The sequence below is a fragment of the Psittacula echo genome (genome assembly GCF_963264785.1).
Source record: "Psittacula echo genome assembly, chromosome: 6".
Classification (NCBI taxonomy): domain Eukaryota; kingdom Metazoa; phylum Chordata; class Aves; order Psittaciformes; family Psittacidae; genus Psittacula; species Psittacula echo.
In genome coordinates, this window is record NC_137743.1 from 4,984,765 (window position 1) to 5,005,243 (window position 20,479).

A 20,479-nucleotide genomic window follows, 5' to 3' on the forward strand; every position below is an offset into this window, starting at 1 on the left:
AGCTGAGGCTTGGAGCAACACACAGGAAAAGCTTGGCCTGTGGGGAACAGGGAATGGCTGCATCCCTAGCAGCGAACAGCCAAGAGGATGACCCAGGAGGTAGACAGGCTGCAGACTTCCCACGGGGTCCATCTGTGTTCTAATTTTCACAGCAGTGTATGACTAGAGGTGCGTAAATGATGCCTAAATAACTGAATTCACTCCTGTGTGGCCGGCAAGTAAGGCTGTGCTTAGAAGAGTCCTGTTCTGTAATGCTCTTCCAGATTTCATCTTACAGGAGTTGAAACTTCAGACTTCTGATTTAAAACAAAAATAGGGAGTGAGGTAGAAGAGGCACAAATGCAGCCAGCAGCAATTAGGAGAATAATGGATGTGACAAAATCTGTGTTCAGTGCCTGGTAGCATCAAGTGTTTTCCAGAGGTACGTGCTTTCAGGAAGCATTTTGGCTGCGCAAGGAGAGGACTGGAGGACAGCAGTCTGTAATTCCGTGTCAGAACTGGATGCAGGTTCCCAAGGAGCTTTTCAGGCAGCTGGTCTAGGTGGGACTGTGGGTCGCTGAGGTCCTGAAGGAGCTGCTGGAAGCTGGGTTTGTACTGGCTGCCTGAAGTGTCAGAAACACATTTTGTGAAATAGTTCATGACTTGAGACAACAACATCTTCAGCATCCTTAAACAGTTGCTAGGATTTATACATATCTTTATCTCTGCCCATCCCTCTCCCTAGTAGCATTTACGTTGCCATTATGCTGTTTTCCATACAAGCATTTAATCTATTATATCTGATATGAGGCTGCATGGAAAATCCTCCTAAACAGGATATGAGACATTAGGAACTTCACAAGGATACAGTAATGTAAACGTAGCAAAGATGAAGTTAAGAATCCCAGACTGATTTTTGTTGGAAGGGACCTTAACACTCATCCAGTTCCAACCCCTTGCCACAGGCAGGGACACCTCCCACTAGAGCAGGTTGCTCCAAGCCCCTGTGTCCAACCTGGCCTTGAACACTGCCAGGGATGGGGCAGCTATCAGAATTCCATTCTAAAGTCTAATCTAAATCTCCCCTCTGCCAGTTTAAAGCCATTCCCCCTTATACTATCCCTACTTGCTTGGTTTTAAATACTACAAACCTTAGACCAGGAAAATGCGGTACAGTAAAGAAATCAGGAGTTGATGTGGCAGGCTGGAAAAGATATTGCAGAAAATCAGGTTAATAGAAAACACAGATTTTGATTCAGTACTAAGCTAATGGTGGTTTAGAACTGTTTTTCGTTTTCTGTAACATTCTTCATATTATCTTGCAACATTTTGTTTTGATACTTTTTATTTTGCTTTATCAGCATTGGATCCACAGCCTGGCTGAGCAGCTTCTCTGGTATTTGTCTGCAGAATTCAAAGTTCAATCTTTGGCTGCTCTGCTAAGTAGCAGCCTGTTCCATCCCATGCTACTCACAGCCTATGTTGACAGGGCAGGCAATAAAGCTTATGCTTCCTCAAGCTGAAATCTTATCTAATGATTTATAAGTGATTTTAAATACTTGGTTTCAGTGTATCAGAAGAACACAAAGTCACCAGTAACTATATTAGAGAACAAGCATGTATAATTTGGATTACTCACCATGAAATAATGCAAGCATGCATCTATCTTACCTGATTACTTCTTATGTTATGACTTGGTGTGTTATTTTGCTTTGGTTGTTCCACATTGTTATTCCTGAAATAAAAACCACGTCATCAGGAAAATCCCCATGTGGTTTAACCACCGTCAGGGATGAGGCTGGAGTGCTGAGATCAGGATTCCATGTCCGACTCCAGCCCTTTCCAGCCTTGACAGGTGACTTCCATGTGTGTGCCCCTCTGTCCATATAATACAATTATCAATAACAACTAGGAAAGTGCACTGTATTTGGGGGAAAAATGCTTGAGAACTGACAATTGGAATATCTGGATTAAACTACCTAATAGCAGAGGACTGGCAACTATGCAACCTACTACTGCTGTTAGCTGGGATGATGTTTTCTTTTTGGTGGGCTGGAATTCTTTGTATAGATAAAGCATCTACCCAGCTTGCTAAATGAATCTGGAACATGCTCCCAAGTGTTGAAATAGGCATTTGTAGTAAGTGAAATACCTGTGTTGTCTTCTGCTTTTCCTGCAGAACTTCCTCCTTATTGCATCACGCTTAATGACTACTACTACAGCAACAATTACAAGTGGCAATACAAGGAGGAAAAAAATAAGGAGACCATCCCGAAGTGATGTATCTAGAGAAAAAGAATTGGAATAATGTAAGATAGTAATCTTATTTAACCTCATATTAAAGCATTTTTTTTGCTAAAAAGCACCTTTCTGTTGTAAAAATGACAATCTTCACATTATAATAGACAAAAAGTAGTAACTTCACTGAAATGTATAGATTCTGTGGTCAGAAAAGTAGGATTTGGCCTTATGTTATTACAAGTTCTTTCTGCCTTACCCACCGCATGTTGTTTGATACGCAGACATTTTTCTTTTCCATATATTTTGTCAGGAATTCTAAAGCAAACTAATTCCTTTTGTATTTCCTTACCCACAACTGGTCTGCACCTCTTCTTGGCCTTCCTAAGCCTTTAATAAATAGAAAACTTTTTTTCCCTTTCCCAAAATGAATGAATTTAGTAAAGCTTGATAAAATATGAATTGTTCTTTGCCTCACAAAGCTACAGATGATGATGAACTTAGCTTGTAAAGAGAGAGAGGGAAAACATTTTGTGTGGTCTCAGTGTAAAGGCTCTTACACAAGCTGCTTACAACTGCTGTTGGCTGCATGTACCTCCTTAACCCCTCTCGTTTCTGTGAGACCCTTTCCACATATAAAGGCTGCTAGTTTTGTAAATCATAGGCTGGTTTGGGTTGGAAAGGACCTTAAAATCACCGAAGTCCAGCTCCCTGCCATGGGTAGGGACGCCTCACACCAGACCATGTCGCTCAAGGCTCTGTCCAGCGTGGCCTTGGAACACTGCCGGGGGGGGAGCATTTACCACTTCTGTTGCTCAAGCTACAGTCTTCCTCTATTAAATCCATTTTATCAGAACTCTGTTTTAAATACCTAAGTAAATATCTAAATATTTAACAACAATGTAACAGTAATCCTGAGCAATTAATGTATTGCTTTTTAGCTCAGACAAAACAGAGCTCAGATTCTCTCTTGGACCACCTTCCTTGATGTCTGCAAACATACAGCTCTGATAATAACATCTGCTCTTCAACTTAGTCCATGATTAAGCGTTCCATGTAGTAGAAAAAAACAGTTGAAAAGTGACTGAAACCCCCTGTTATTAGTAGATCATCAGCCATGGGGAGCAGAGTGAAGGCCAGTTTCACAATCTTACCTATGTGAGCTGGACCACTGTCAATGCTGCCGCCATAGCCTGACCGGTTACAGAATGGAGGCGCCCATCCAGAGTTGCAGTGGCAGTTCCCGTTGCTGTTACACACCTACAGTCGATACAATAGGGATTAGTCAAGCAAATGCCTTTTGGAAGTGGCTGCTTTCAACCTCCAGTGTAGATTTGGAGTTCCACGTGAAAGAGTGCATGTGGAAACAAGAAATATTGCATAATATTGTGTAGAAATACACAAAGTAATAACATCCATAACATCCCAAAACACTGAGTGATACTGATACGGCAAATTAATTCCCTATAGACATTAAGCTTTGGGGTTTTATTTGCCTGCAATAGATTATAGTCCAAAGAACTCAGATTTAAAACCTTTGGACTCCATTTTGATCTTTCATGGAGACATTTATAAGTGAAGAATCACTTGGCCTCCTCAAAGGAATATTTTCCTTTTGTAATTCCACAGCTCATTAATACTAGAAAATTCCCTAGGGAAATTCAGAAGAAATGTCTTTCAATGTCAGTGCAGTGTACTGATGACATGAATTACAGATAAAAAGGTGGACTTAACTTTTAATACAGGTGGGAAAACCCCAAAGCCATCTGCCTGGTTATTGCTTTTATGCAGGGATTTTGCACCTCTCTTTGTCTTCTAGAAACAGGGCATGAAGACACTATCTACTCACCCCATTGTCGTTACACTTCTGCTTTACATCACAGCTATAGCCCAGATTACTTGCATCAACACATTTAAAATCCAAACAGGCCTGGAAAAAGTAATTGGTGTCTTTCAAACTCCAAACTTCAAAAAATCCCATCCTTTTATAAACAGTGCTTACAGTTCTACAGCTTTTACTTAGATGTCCAGAAAAAGGGCTGGTAAAACATTCAGTACTTCACAATTTTATAGTTGGATTTGTTGTAGAGAAGTCTGTGGATGCATTTTGATGAGTAATTTGGATAACTCATAATGTAGCTCATTGGTTTGTAGCATCCCAGTTTTTGAAGAGCTAATTGTGTGTGTGTTTCTCAAAAAGCAGATTTTTTCCTTGTGGCATACAGATAAGAGAGCTACGTAATGATTTTGAAAGTTCTGGACTTCCCAGTTGGTGAAATACATTCTGTAATGCTGCTGTGATTCATCCTACCTTCTTTTCTCCACAGGCTGTTCCATCATGAACTTGAGCAGGATCAGGGACATCTGATCCTAAGTCAAAGTCAGAAGACCAGCATAAAACCCCAGATGCATTATTGACAACGCTCCAGGCAGGAAGGTTTTGAAGACTAACAGATGTGCACTGGAGCTTGCCACACAGGCTATGCCTGTATTGAATGAAAGACACTGAGAAACAAGGTGAACAGCAAAAAAACCCTCACAGTTTCAATGCAAATACACCATCCAGTCAAACTTTTTAGCTTGCATTTCAAGGAAATCCTCTTTTAAATCTTATGCTTTAAGAGTTTGTAACAGAATATATATTTTTTCCATTGTAGATTTTAGAGTTAGCTTTTATTTGCTGATGACTTACTGAACAGAACATTTCTTGTACACTCCACCTTCCATTCCACAGTTTCCAAACCTGTCTCCTTTAATATTTGCTCTTTCAAAGCATGCATCGGGTGCTTTTCGTGCCCCTGTACAAAAAGCAGTGAATCTTAGTAAGCTACTACAGTCTTAAAAATAGGAGAAAGAAAAAGAAATATTAGGAATATATATTAGGAGACTCCAAGTCTTTTCACATTAAATTATCAACATACCTTTTCCATATATAGATTCACATTGTGAATCAAAACTCTGGCATACTCCATAGTAGCAATAAGCCTTCATGTTGCTGCATGGGTAACCATTCATGATATAAACATCCTCTGGGCAGTAGGCATCGCTTCCATTGCAGTACTCAGGTAGGTCACAGAAGTCCATTTTTGATCTGCACTCTGTTCCTGCCACTTTAAACTGGAACCGAGAGGAATAGCACCCTACTTTTATTTTGCAACAGCAGAAGTGCTAACATGAGACAATGACAACTGAGAGCCTTTTGGGATTTTAAGGAAGACAAAGCAGTTTTTGGGATCAGTATCCAAAACTTCCCTCAGTTTCATATGGTGTAGCTACAGTTTATGACCTGAGCCTGCAGACGACTTCGGTAGATTATACAAATGTGTACACAAGTACCAATTTAAAAGCAGCCAACTGTCACAGATCTGGGAGAACCTTGGTGTTGCATAATGGAGATCACCACTACTGAGTCACCTGGTTGCTCCTGCCTCCTACGAGGGATGACACAGAGATGAAATTCCATTTCTAAGCTACTGCCTGAGAGTTGTTGGACACAAAGTCGCTGCTTACATGTTTTCTACTGGTGAATGTAGTTTGATAATGGGAAAGTATATTGAGTGTTATGATAGCTCTTTTCAAACATTAAAAAATACTAGTAAATAGTATTAATTTAGCTTAATACAACAGTCTACCTTGCAGTTTTTGCAGCACAGTCCTTGAGCGCATTGTGATCCAGGCGTGAGTTTGCAAGTTGCAGCATCACAGCAAGGGTTAGTACATTCCTGAAGAATAACCATGGACAAAGGAACACAACGGTTTTACATTGCTCTATAGCTAGGAAACCACATGATCAAACCAAGTGCATGGACAAACCAGACTTTAAACACACTCTCTCTCTTGTGTGTTCTGAGCTTGACAGCTTTCTGCTCTAACAGGAACCAGCACACAGTTTGGCTGTATTTTCTTACTACAAGTCATCAGAAAAACATCTGTGTTTTGATATGTTGTGGTGCAGGGGTATAGGATATGTTTACACTTTAAATGGACACTAAAAGAAGCAGAACACACGGGGGTTTACTCCTTATCACTCCTCCTATCTTATTTTTCCACTACATTAGCAGTGATTTTAGGCTTTTACTAACATTTATCTTCATATTGCTTGCCAAGATGTAAAATTACAAGGAAAACTCAGATATTAATGAAAATCAGGTACACTGAAAGGCCAGCATTATACAATAAATATAATAATATAGCAACAAATATAATAACACAATATGCAGAAAGTATCCAATTGAATTTAATTCATTACCTCTGGTTTGCCACAGTCGCATTCTTCATTACTATCGACCACATTATTGCCACAGACAGGTTCCTTGTAAATGTTACTTGTTTTGGGAGGATTTCTAAGGCAGTTTCCTCCCCCACTGAGAATAAGGTTCTCAAAATCATCAGCACTGCAGGTGCTGAAATTCCTGGATCCACTGGAAAGCATAATATTACTTTTTTATTATAGGCATTTTGCTTACAGGGAATAATACAACTCAAGCCCTTAAAGTATTGTTCATCTATAATAAATAGCATGGTTTATAATGCTGGGAGAGCACGAGATACTTCATTTTGACTATTTTGCAATAGAGTATAGTACTAGAATTTTAAAATAATATTTATAACATAAATGAAGTACTTTCAGAAGTCAAAGAGATCATGAGATTATCCATTCTGGCATCCTACATAAAACAGGCCTTAGAAATTCCTTTTGTGTAATGAGTCTGAATATGCTTGATTCAAAAATACTTTCCACAAAGGCATCCACCTTACTTGGAGCCCCTAAGAACTCATGAATACATCTTATTATAGTAGTTTTGTCCAGTGCTCAATTACCCTGATTTATTAATACAAATGAAGATAGATAAAAATAATATGGTGAAGATAGATAAAATAATATGATCTTTTTCTCATAAGGGAAGCCAAAGAACAAGTGAACTGAAAGAAGCATCAGCTGAGAGGTTTAGTTTAAATTAACTGTTAAGAATGTGTGTGAAGGATACACATTTGCATGAACCCAGTGAATATATGTAAGGGACTCTCAGTTCTCAGCAGGGTAAAAAAACCCAGCAGCACACTATCATTAAAATAAATAATTAAGAAAATCCAGTTTTTAGGAATGCTACAAATAAAAAATGACTGGATTGTAAAAAAAAAATATAGTTTCAAATAAATTAAAATGGTTAAGTCCTAACTCAGTGAATTAAACCTTTCAAACAACTCCCCATGCACAAAAGTTCTTCAAGATCCGTGGGAGATTCACAGCTTCTAAGGCATAGTCACTGCTGCAGATAAATAACAATTATTGAAATAAAATAACTGGAAATCTTACTTATCTGTGCTGTGCATAATATAGGATGCAGGACACCTTGTGTCATCATGTTTCATTCCAAGATTATGCCCCAATTCATGAGCAACTACTGTAGCATGACGCAACACATTGTCATGATTCAACTAATAGAGAGAATCAGTGTTAAAAAAATTGTGAAACTAAAGAAAATACTGTGTTACTATTGATTTATTCAAGCCTCAAAGCTCTCAGAGGCTGTGAAGACAGAATATGGAATTGTTTTGCAGAGCAGAAGCAGCAAGAACAGACAATTTATCACTTTCTTTTCTGGTAGGGCCAAATTCCGCCACTTGTTGTATTCCTTCCATTAGGATCATGTTCTGAGTATTAACAGTTGGCAGCTGGACCAGTGTTCCGGGCCAGGTTGGACACAGGGGCTTGCAGCAACCTGCTCTAGTGGAAGGTGTCCCTGCCTGTGGCAGCGGGTTAGAACTGGATGAGATTTACGCTCCCTTCCAACCCAAACCAGTCAGGGATTCTGTGATTCTACAATCATTGTAAGTGGTTTCCAACTGAAATAATTATATTCTGTCCATTCTAACAGAGTTAATCACTCATGACACTGATTTCAGTGGAGTCTTCAGTGACAAATGTACTGTTAAAAGAACAGCTGTTCTGTTTCGTGTTCTGTTAAAGAACAGAATCTGCTTCTGAGATTGTCCATGGCATTGTGGCGTTCATACTGTAAGGACAGGGACATCTGGAGATATGATTCTGCCCCATGGGTGAAGGAGAAAAAAGTACTTTCTTACTAATTTTGCCACATTTAAAATTTTTGCATGTTTACAGCCTTACTGTGGGGAAATCCTGACACTTGAGAATATAGTGTGTTATGTTCACTTTCTATCCATGTAAAGAGTAGAAAAATACACACTATTTTGTAGCTGCATCCCCAGAACACTGTGGTTATGAACTTTAATGGTATGAGGATGGGTTTTTCTTATGCAATCATGAGTTAGATGAATTACAAAAGGTGATCAAAAAGTTATTTCAGGACTAAATCAGCCAAATGGACCGGAATGTGATGAAGAGAGATGAGAGAATTTGGGAAATACTCAAAAGGTTTTAAATATGCACAAGTCTTTATATAAGAAACCCCATGAAAGGAACCGTACAACTCCAAGCCTCATCTCCAAGACTGGGGTGACTTGACCAAATAGGTCAGCAAAGGGCACGTTACTTATTAGGCTGTACTTCTATGGATACAACGTCTGCCAATAGCAGTACCTACAACTGTGTATTGTAAATGCACAGGGGAAAGCCTTCAGTTGTCCCACTAGCAGGATATGTGTGACAGTTTAGCAGCTCCAGTGCTAGTTTCTTCCATTAACCACAACACTGTATACTTACAGTGCTGATTGACCCTCCCTGGACTTGTGAGCAGACGGTACCCACAAAAGCCATTCCAATGGATCCACTGTAAGAGCTTCTCCCTCTGCAACAAAAGCAGTTTAAAGGTGATGTTGAAAGAGGGGCTGAATGTTTAAAAGTTCTACTAAAAGACAGTAATGAGTTTGAAACAAAAATTTCAAGGCAAATTTTGGTCTTGAAGTCAAGAAGAAATATATCACCATATCAGGGTTTCACTATAATTAATAATGAATACCTGAATGAATTAGCTTGAAAACAATGATAAGTCACCCAAGTCTGCTGTGACAGCGTTTCTGAGTTCACAGAACCACAGAATGGTTGAGGTTGGAAGGGGTCTCTGGAGATCATTTGGTCCAACTCCCCCCCTGCCTAAGTAGAGCCACCTTGAGTTGGTTATCTATAAAGAATTCATTATAGTTTCTTGTCTATAAAGGTTGAAAGTTTGGAAGTTGAACGAATTTTACTCCAGTTGTATTTTCATTCATGCACAACCCCTAAACCATACACATCAGCAACACTGGCAGTGTGGGTAGTTCTTCCACTGCATGAAAACTTACATGATGAGATGGCCAACATCATTTTTTGATCGTTTAAGAAGATCTTTCTGTCTCCAAGAGACAAATCTACTGAGGACATCTCCAGCTGACCCTTCCATCACAGATATGTGGTTTGTATCTGTCCAGATCTCTAATCCAACCAGAACAATCTGGATGTTTAATGCTGCATACATCTGGAAAAACCATAATGATAATTGCTATCCATCAGGCTGTTTCAAATGAATTATGACAGATTACATCACTGAGTAAACAGTAAGTTCAACAGAGTGACTGAGACATAACTTTGTTTGAAATTAAATATATTAGTATTTAGAAATGAAACTATAAAATATTTATGAAATATAAACTAAATATGTGTGTTTATATAATATAAAGCTAAATAACATATGACTGAAGGCAGTCTACTTCATGAAGGTATCTAAACGTATCTCTCAGTTGGAGAAGTTGGAAAGATGATGTTCATTCTTTTTCTTAGCTGTCTTAAGGAGAAACTGGGAACAGATCAGTAGGAGAAGCTACTGAATCTAGGCAATGTATCTGACCTACCCCATCAACATAATTAATCAGCTCAACTGTTTCCTTTTGCACCACAGCAGGATCAGATTTCTTCATCAAAAACTGTAAAATACCATATAAGAAGGTCAGAGAAATAAATTAATGAAGTATTGAAATGTATTTAGGATTGGGCAATATCTTTACCCTGTTGTTATCCACAACCACAAATAATTCCACATAGCTTTTCTGTGGCAGGACAGCTCGCTTCATCTGCAGATTAGAAAGCACAGGAAGTTAATATAAGAATTAACAAGTTCAAGGTTTTTTACTTATCTTTCTCATGATTTTCATTTCAGGTGTTTTTAAAGCAATGATGCATTTTTTAACATGGCCTCAAAGGTCAATTTACTTTATTTTTACACACTAATACCTGTATATCAGTAATTCATGTCTGGTCAGACACTGGGATGCATGAGCTGGGTGGCAGCTTCATGCCTTTCATGTCATACCCATGACTGCTTTGGGCAGACCTCTACTCTTCTGCTAAAGGATTGCTTCAAGCTGTGTTAAGTTGTGCTGTTCTTCTGTTTCAGGATGTCCTTAGCGATACTCACACCAGTTTGAGGGCCATGAACATGAAGGCAAAACCCACCTGCAGTGACACCATGCACATGCAAGAGCTCTGGAGACCCTTGGCTGCTGGGACAGACTGAGGAGGTGGCTTGGACTCCAGCTCTCAAGAGAGAAACAGAAATGTATTTACCCTCAAAAGCTTCTCCCTGCTAGAGGTACTGTTTGAAACAAAGGTGTATTTCACAGCCTGCTTCACAAACATCTCCTCGTGGTGAAGGCTGCTGTTCAGCACACCGCACTGGAAGGGGATATCCTGCATATCTTCTGACTGGTAAAACACATGTTCAAATGTGCTGGATGTGTTGAGTGGCTCCATTCCATACCATTTGCCACCAATGTAGAGAATTCCTCTAGTAATGATAAAAGAATGAATAATTATTCCACAGGTTTTCCCTCGTGGTTATGACTAGATGACTGAATGACAACTGGATGCTTAGAAACTAGAACTGTTCATACCACTCGGTTGAAATAAATTATTATCTTAGATTATCTTAATAGAGGGTGTAAGTTCAAATGACCAAAAGGGTCTCTTTTAGTCGTTATCTCTAGACTCACTCCTAGCCCCATGCAGCTAAAGTAATCTAGTATTTTAGAAAAAGGTATTTTCTAAGACACAGAGAGAAACTAAAAGCAATCACCAGGGTGTTTATGAGGGCAATAGCAGTATTGCACTGCTGAGTGCATTTGTCCGTGGCTCATAAACACCCAGTCCGTGCCCATTTGCTGTACCAGAATCTTTTACAGCCTATTATCTTGTTTTCCACAATCTCAAACTATATTTAGAACAAGAATTCTCTAGTTAATATCTTGTGAAAGAAGATCCTCAAAAATGTGAGTACAAAGTAACCAAAGGATTTGAGTCTGATGAAGTTTTGCAGAACAGTCAAAATGAAGTATCTGTTCTGCTTACTGAGATCCAGCATTACCTGAAACACCAGTATGTTGACCATTCTATTCTTCAGTTAAAGGAATGCCAGAAGTGTCATTATTTGTTGTGAGTGGCATGTCACTGTGATATTAACAATGAGAGATATGTGGGTGATCTTTATCCCATTTTCCTCTTTCTCCTTGTCAAAAAAGCATCAAACTTAACAAGGCTACTACATGAAACAGGTATGTCCAAAGTCCAGCTAAAGAGCCCAGCACAGTGAACACTGGGGAGCATGGACACACTCTAAGCATGTTCTGAATATCTGCACCATGTCGTGTGTGTGCCATCTCATTTTATCAACTCATGGACTGATTCTGCAGGGAGAAATGACTGTCCTTTATGCATTAATCTGGTCCCTGTATGATTCTCCAATAAATGTAATTTTATTGCTTTTGAAACACAAAAAAATTGAGGAAAGGCTGAGAGAGCTGGGTTTGTTCAGCCTCCAGAAAAGGCCTCAGGGGAGACGTTATCACCATGTTCCAGTATGTAAAGGGTGACTACAAACAAGCTGGAGACTCCCTTGTTGCAAGGAGTCACATGGAAAAGAGAAGAGGTGATGGGCACAAGTTACTCCTGGGCAGATTCTGACTGGACACAAGAAGAGAATTTTTCACAGTGAGAAGAGCCAGCCACTGGAATAATCTCCCCAGGGAAGTGGTGGATTCCCCAACATTGGACACTTAAGATTCAGCTGGACAGGGTGCTGGGACATCTAGTCTAGGTCATGCTCTTGCCAAGAAAGGTTGGACGAGATGATTCCTAACATCCCTTCCAACCTGGGATTCTATGGTTCTATGATTGTTTTAAGTTCAGTGAAAGCTCCATCAGATTGTGTTTCTTCTACAAAGGTGTCTCTGGTCAAGACATTTGCATGAAATAACAGGCTTCAGTTCATGCCCGTGTTTTGCCTATATTTAGATTATGCTCTCTCATCTTTTCTCTGTGAGGGAATTTTGGAAAAAGGGAAAAAAGGGGTAGCTGAGGGAAACTATAAAACCTGTAAAGAGGTTCAGCTTCATCAAAAGGTGAAATACTAAAAGTATTTAAAAAGATTTGCAAGATAGGATGGTGTTTTTCAGCTGTATGATGAATTTTACTGTTTTACATTGGTACTGCACAATGGATTGCCCTGAAGTAACAAGCAAAAGTTAATACCTAAGGCCATCGCATGTGCTAAGAGCAAGCACCGAGTCAGCAATTCCTTCAACAGTGCCATGATAATAACAGTGTGTCTGAAATGCAACAAAACCACATAATTAATGACAAAATAAGGCTATTGCCTTCAAATGCAAACTTGTTTTCTAACTAACCTTTGTATTTGCATGACATTAAGGTTGGCTGTTACAGATTTACAGAGTTCATTGTTCTAGAAGTAATCCCAGCCTTCTCAGAGTAAAATATGACTTGACATGAGTACCTACAACAGGTTCCTTGCTTCTCAAAAACAACCAGCTTTTTAGTTTAACCCATCACCATCTTTTAGCAGTCTTTTCACCTACATTGCTCACCCTGTTCTTAAACAGACTCCTCTCAAAGGCTGATCTGAGAAGATCTCCCATGGACAAAGCACCCCATGAAGTCTTGCTGAGTTCACATACAGTTTAAAGTTGAAATGAAATGCAAAAGTATTTATAAGGCTTGTTTGGCACCAACAACCTACAAAGCTTTGATGCTGCTGTTGTATCTTTAATTGCATACTTATACAAAGGCGACCTTGTCAGGCAGCTCAAATTCAGTCTTGGCATAATCTCCTGGCATCTCCTTTCACACCTTGGAAAACAGTGATGTGTATCACCATAAACAGCCCACTCCCTCATAAAACACCAAACCTCATGTTTTGTATCAGTGGTAACTGTTAAACAGAAATGCTACAAATGTGAAGACTCACAAAAGCCTCTTTCCAGACAAATGTATTTTCCTTTTGTAGATGCTTTATGTGCATCACTTGTATTTCCCTTTCATTGCCAAAAATGTAACCTATTTTCACTGCCCTAGTATAGAGACACGAAGGCACTCAGAATTAATGGTTGTGCATTGGCTTTTGCTTTGACAATACATTTAGGTGCATACACATCCTTGTTGCCCTCAGTTCTATTAAACTGTTAATATCTCCTTCAGTTCATAAAGCTTGGCTTCCTCATTTTGAGGAAACTCTGACACAAAAGGGGAATTTTATTACATACAATACCTCATTTTTTGATTGTGTGGCCTCCAGTTTCCCATTTTCCCCATATGTGTAGAGCATAAAGTCTTCACTAACAAGCTTTCTGGAAACAAAAATAAACTACTGCTCTTTTAACAGTCTAGAAAGCAAGAAGTAAATCAAGAATCCTAGTAAGAAATACACACAGTTAGCAGCACACTCATGCTAATTGATATTAAAATCCATGGATGTGAAACAAAATACCTGAAAATGAGCTGAATTACTTGGAAAATAAGTTATTTTGAAATATTTTAACTAAAATATCCATAGAAAAGGATCTGAGCAGACTACACTGCACCAGGGCCTGGGCTATTACAGGATCAGGAATGAGGAGCAACAGTAACAGACACATTTCTTCACATACAACATGGCTAACAACCCTTCCTTCACTAGTAAGAAGCTAATATTGAGATGAATTCTAATATTCCATAAGGATTTTCTGAATTGTACTGTCTCATGCTGCTAATAAATAATGATTTAAAATACATTTCTTCACAGCCAGAAAAAATATTATTCCCTTACATTTGCAAGCTAGGATCATAACAGAGACACTATTTAACAGGGGCATATGATAATTAGCATAACCTCCCATTTAAATGGTTTCTTCTGGATTTTTTTCAGTATAAAAATACTTGTCTATATGCAGCTAACTCCCAAGATGGTGTGATTCCTTAGAACACTCTATTGCATACTTGTTTCTTTTCAGTTTTAGGAGGTAAGTTCCATTTCTGGTTTTAACTGAGTAAGAAAGGTTGTCATCAGAATGCTCCTGAAAACAGAACAAAAGATATCACTTGATTAGGAGAGTTTCTATTTGGTCGTTTTATCCAAGCTTTGAGAAGAGACGTCCAACTACTGTATACATTTGAAGTATCTACCAAAACACAGATTCCTAACCCTAGTGCCTTCTATATGTCAGTCTCAGCAGCACACTGTATATTTTTCCCTATGGAAAGTTTAAATTCTATTAATCTATACATTTTCATTGAGAAGACAGAAGGGCACAGCACATGAATGCACCCTTTACCCAACTACCACATCGTGTTTCGTGACACCTTATGTAAATGACTCACAGATTCTTCCTTCCCTAATAGCTTTGCACAAAGATGAGTAATGCTATTTCATTACCAGTTACTACAGTAATTGAACTCGATATCTAGCACAAAGGTAAATGACCTCAGAACTGAAGAAGAAAGGCTCAGATCATTCTCTTTTAACTCATTCATCTATGCAACTCTGTGGCACCATTTCTATTAAGAGAGCATCAGCCCTTTAGGTGCCACATGGTTGAAATCCTCTGGTTATCCAAAGACCAGATACAATGAGCAAAAGGACACACACAGCGTGGACTATAGTTCAAGTTCAAGATCTAATCTGACTTGGAGGAAATGGAAATATTTTTCATATTCCTTCTCACTTTTGTCTGACAAGGCTGTTCAAAGTACTAAAAGTTTGAAAGGCGCTAACTTAAAGTGCAATTGCAGACCTCTGTGGGAACAAATTTACTCAAAACTAGTTGAAAAAACAAAGAATCTGAAGAGATAGTGCAGGGCACAATCCTTCACAAAAATAATCTATATACACCATACACTGTGTATGTAATATTAGTATTGTGCAAAACAGCAACATCAGAAGAAAAAATCAGACAGAATAACCAACCTCATGATAAAATGGGTGATGTTTCTCTCTGCCTGTCAGACGAGGAATAATTATTTCTAGTGTAGAAAGTCTGGATGTTTGTTCAGAAAATACACCTGAAAATAAAGAACTTTGGATTATGCTGGGAAAGTCACAGAAATCAATGTTTTCATTCATGGCCAAGTTACTCTTGGTTTATGAGTGTTGAAACTAGATGTATGTGGCCTCATTCCCTATAGAAATGCTGTTTTGACTGTATTTAAGGCTAATGACTGCAGCATTCCAAACACAACTGATGTAAAGTGTTAAAACCTGCAAATTCAAGCAAAAGTTTTCTTAAACAAGGTGTCCAAACTGGCTGCAATCTTGGCTTTACCTCTTGGTCTTAGTTATTTACATTATAAACTGGGTATTAGCTCCATTTTTTCTCATTCCTTCATAGAGACAATATCAAACCGAATTATTTATTGACTGAAAAAAACGTAAATCCCTCAACCAATATGATAGGAACTTAATAGAGAATCTCAAGAGCAAGAAAAAAAGAGTAATGATAAAAAATCCTTTCCTGTATTGAGTGCATACTTCGACAGTGATGAAGAAACAGCTGAGGTCTGGAGAACACAAAAGGAACTATTGAATGATTTAAACTCAGTCTTCATTCTCATATATTCTAGATTATTAACTTTGTCTTTCATTTTTGAAACAGTTTTTCTTCTTCCATAATCTGCACTTCTAACCTGATGTACCACAGAAAACCCATGCAGGTACCCTCTCTGTCCACCCTCTGTCCCCTCACAGTAATTTCTGAAGTGAAAATCACCTGTGCAAAGGATGCTAACATCTCAAATACAATTAAGTTCCTTCAAGCTTTGTGAAATCGCTTCATCAGTGCCAGGAAGCTTGAGCTGATCTGTGAATCCATAGCAGGGCTCTATATGGACATATAGTGCTATTGTTTTGAATGATAGATCCAATTTTGCCAGGATATTTCAGAACTTATAGAGAATTGGAGAAAACTGTATCTCCATTAGCAGATATTCAGCCCCTAAGTGTGGAATGTTTTTTACTGTGTGCAGAGCCATTTGTTGTGCTATTGCCTCCTAGTTACTGTTATGTCCTGCACTTGTTCACTTCTCCCTCTTGCTCATGTCTCCACTTCCTTTTGTCCTTCACTTGAGTAGACAAACTCTCCCTCCAGTCCTCTCCTTCCATTTAAATCCCTTTACTCATATTCCTTTCCCTATTTCCCTGAATGAGGAACACCTCAGAGTTGTCCTCTGAATGTAATTCTGCCACTTCCTGTGTGTATAATCCTGGCTCACAGCGTTGCCTCCAGCCACTGCCTGACATTACTGCATTTTCTTTGTTCCAACCACAGCCAAACCCTTGCGAAAGCTCTGTAGCCTTTTACATTGTTATCAGGATTATCTCCAGAACATCATGCTAATGTGGGAAGCTACAGGTAAGAAGTCTGCTGAGTATCTGGTTTTAGATGAATAGTTTACAAAGACAAAAACAATCTCTAGTGACTTTATTTATAATTGTGTGAACTTGAATTCATCTTCCCTTTTCCTGTCTGCTCATCAGTCTGGTTTGAGTGTGACCAACAGAGGCAAACCCATTGCTTTTAAACAGTAATAACATGGGTTTTAACAATGAAAGTAGTTTCTTTTTAAATTGTCCTTGCGTAAGGAAACAAAAAGATTTCTTCTCATTTATGGCAGTCCAAAGTCACCCTCAGCCTCCCACGTGTCTGTGAAAGGAATTTATAATTGCAAAGGAGGCACAGAATCACCCATTCAAAGCGGGGAGGAGGATTCTGTCAGTGTAATGGTGATCTCTACCCATTAGATAACATCAGGATTTTAAAAAGCTAGGTGCAGGTAGCATATATTTAGCATTAAAGGCTGCCACTGCAACCAAAATGTGGAAGTTGCTGTTGGCAAACAGGTCTCGGTCAAATGATCGTCTCTCGACATTTATTTCTTTGTTCTCAATCTTCAGTAATTTTACTACTAAATCACAAAATCCACCTAAATCTCATATCTGCAGCCAAATCATAAATGGCAATGAGTTAATGAGGAGCTAAAACAAAACTGTAGGGATTTTCCTTGCATTACTGATGAAGAAATCTTTTTCTACAGTGTTTACTACTGATGAGAGTAAAGTGCAGTTCTCACAACCAGCGTCCTGTGTGGAAGGGGATGTATTTACATACCTACTACATCCTGGAGGAAAAACCACAAAGACCTTAACTATAAAAAGCTTCCAACCTGGAATCTTATCCATTCACCTTTTTCTTTACTTTGTCAATTAGCAGGTCAGCTAATAGCCTAATGCCTGGGGAGAGCCAGGACTTGATTTCAAAGCTGTGCAACATTATGATCAGGACCAGAGAATACGAGAAGACTAGGAGAAACTTTCTGAATACATGAGAAAAACTGAAATGAATCTTACCTTTCATCCCAAAAGGCTTTCCTGCTAAAGTTAGTCCAAAAGTGAACAAAAATAGGCTGTGTTTTAACATTTCCTGGAGAAACTACTACAGTAACCCAGCAGACACTGTATACCTGGCTCTGTGCAGGAGAACTAGAAGAACAAGAACCGTCTGCTCCGAAGGTAAACAGCAGAAAAAGCACTCAGATGCTTCATCTCTGCTAAGGAAACAGGAAGTAAAATTTAATCCATTAGGCTTTCAAAAAAAAAAACCCTGGTTAGACAGCTTAATGCAAATAAAAAGCAGCACAGGCTTAAATGCTGATTGCAGAAAGAGCACCAACCCACGCCAGGATCAAACTGGTTTATTCCAAAGGACTTTATTACCCCAGTGAGATCATATGAGATTAGAAACATGCTACCAATGGATGAAATAGGTTGTTTATAATGGTGATTGCTCAGTAAAAAAACTAGCATAGAACAATCTAATCTTAGAAATGTCAGAAATGTTCTTTTCCCTTTTTTTCAGCTTTATTTTAAAAATAACCAAAATACAGTGTATATGAACACATGGAAACCCAACAAACTCATGGAAACCCCCAAACCAGGGGTTGTAGCCAGCCCTTCTATATTAAAGATAATTCTCCTCACCAAAGGTCTGGAACTTGATGCAGCTCATCCCTCTTCTAGGTTCAGAATAATTTTCCGAGGCATCATACAACCACATTGCCACCAAAAGCAGTGAACAAATGCTTCTAAAACTGGATAAATTTGCAACACATTCCAGAAGTATCAAACACATTTAGAACCTGAAAAAGGAGACTGAGGCAGCACAGTTTTCAAGCTAAAACATTTACATTAATTAATTTTAATGAATTCATTAATTAAACCAGAGCAAATATATTTTCCATTGCTAGCAAATCACATGAAACAATGGCTTAAGTGAAAGAGAAAGAGATGCGGATGTGTTTGTAATATCAGCTAGTACAAAGCCTGCTCAAGTCCATCTTCCTATTTTTACATCTGTAACTAATGTTCCTCAGCCAAGCACAAGGAGTTAGAACTCGATAGCCACTTTCCCTGGGTTTATGTCTGTAGCACAGCAGCTTTCCCTGACTCCAGAAGCTGGTATCCTACTGAAAATTAAATGAATCCAATCTTTTATTTATAGTCTGTCTCCTACGTGGTGCACTATTAGCATGAAACTCAGAAGAGAGAACTCTGTTGCTCCAGCTGTTGCTGGTTTATGAGGTCCCGTAGCACTGACATGATTTTATGGATTTCCCATCTCTCCAAGAGCACTTTATTTTAATAGAAAAAGGACTAAGGACCGTGTGAACCTCATGCAGTTCAACAAGGCCAAGTGCAAGGTCCTGCACCTGGGAGAGGGCAATCGCAAGCACAAACACAGGCTGGGCAGAGACTGGATGGAGCAGCCCTGAGAAGGACTTCAAGGTGTTGGGTGAGAAGAAGCTCCCTCTGGCTCGGTTTCAGTGTGTGCTTGAGCCCAGAACCTGCCTGTGTGCTGGGCTGCACCCCCAGTGCGTGAGCAGCAGGTCAAGGGAGAGGATGTTTCTCTCTACAGAGAATCCGTCACTAAAGCAGAAGCTGAAGAATCCCCAAATCTCCAATACAGCTTCTACACTCTTTCATTGGTGGTTTTGATTTCAAATATCATCATTGCAGTAGTGGTGATACTGAAATACCACAAACACCAAGCAGGACACGGCTACCAACAACTCCAGAGCTCCTATTAACTGCTTCAGGATATGTTGGATTCCTGTCAACTTCTGTTCAGATTTGTCACTCAGAGAGGAGAGAGGGAATAATCCCAAACCAGCTCAAAATCAATAAACCAACAGCACTGGAATGATGCTTGGAAACAGATCTCAACTATTTCTTGTAATTAAAAAACCTCTCCACTGACTATTCTTCCCTTGAATCACTGAGCTGAAGAATGTACGTGTCTACTTCAGGGTGTTTAGAAAGCATCTGAAAACATAACAGGTATAAAGGGAATGTAAAGTACAAGATAATTCAGGTCTTTTTCTTAGAACAAACAAACAAGTCTCTGTCTTTTCAAATCACTATGAAACTGCTGTTGGCACAAGTTAAGCTAAGGGAGAACTGTAGGATACCTGTTCAAAACAAACTATCCTTTCTGCAAACTCTGCTCCTGAGGGTTGCCACCATCAAGATGTGAGAGTCTTTAAAAGACATCGGTTTTCCTGGAAATGAAAATATGAGGTAGACCAGATAAAAATACTGGGCTCTGCAGGCCTGTGAAGCCAACGCTTGCCGGCCCATCAACACCTTTTGCTCAGTGCATTTCAAGACACTGAATAAAACCAGTCCAAGTCAGGCAATGCTAGTACTTCCTCTAATGGATGGAATAATGAAGATCTTTGAAAGAAATGCCTATAAATAAACCAAAAGCACAAAGAAACTACATCCTGTTCTAACCCTTAAATATTACACATCAAACATCAAGACAACAGAACAGTGAAGGGATGACATGTGGGTAGAAAGAAAAGCTGTAACTCAATTTATTTCGATTACTTCTCCATTGTTCAAGCTGAAACTGAGAAACCGTGTGTTTCATACAGCTTTTAGTAATGCTCTTTAAATAAATAAGCCACAAAGGGCATACAAAATTCTCA

At 39.0% G+C, this 20,479-nt stretch overlaps 1 protein-coding gene across 1 annotated transcript; it reads right to left on the reverse strand.

Annotated features, from left to right (window-relative positions):
* Positions 1-523: 523 nt before the first annotated feature.
* LOC308222766 (disintegrin and metalloproteinase domain-containing protein 9-like) lies at positions 524-17,910 on the reverse strand (the record flags this gene model as incomplete). Its single annotated transcript, XM_080621119.1, has 22 exons — positions 524-598; positions 1,127-1,183; positions 1,651-1,714; positions 2,132-2,264; positions 3,372-3,477; positions 4,067-4,147; positions 4,529-4,703; positions 4,910-5,015; positions 5,139-5,334; positions 5,850-5,939; positions 6,467-6,638; positions 7,535-7,656; positions 8,903-8,987; positions 9,481-9,653; positions 10,027-10,098; positions 10,180-10,245; positions 10,739-10,958; positions 12,698-12,774; positions 13,731-13,809; positions 14,438-14,514; positions 15,405-15,499; positions 17,841-17,910. 22 exons carry the CDS (start codon positions 17,908-17,910, stop codon positions 524-526), a joined length of 2,391 nt encoding a protein of 796 aa, XP_080477245.1.
* Between the last annotated feature and the right edge of the window lie 2,569 nt (positions 17,911-20,479).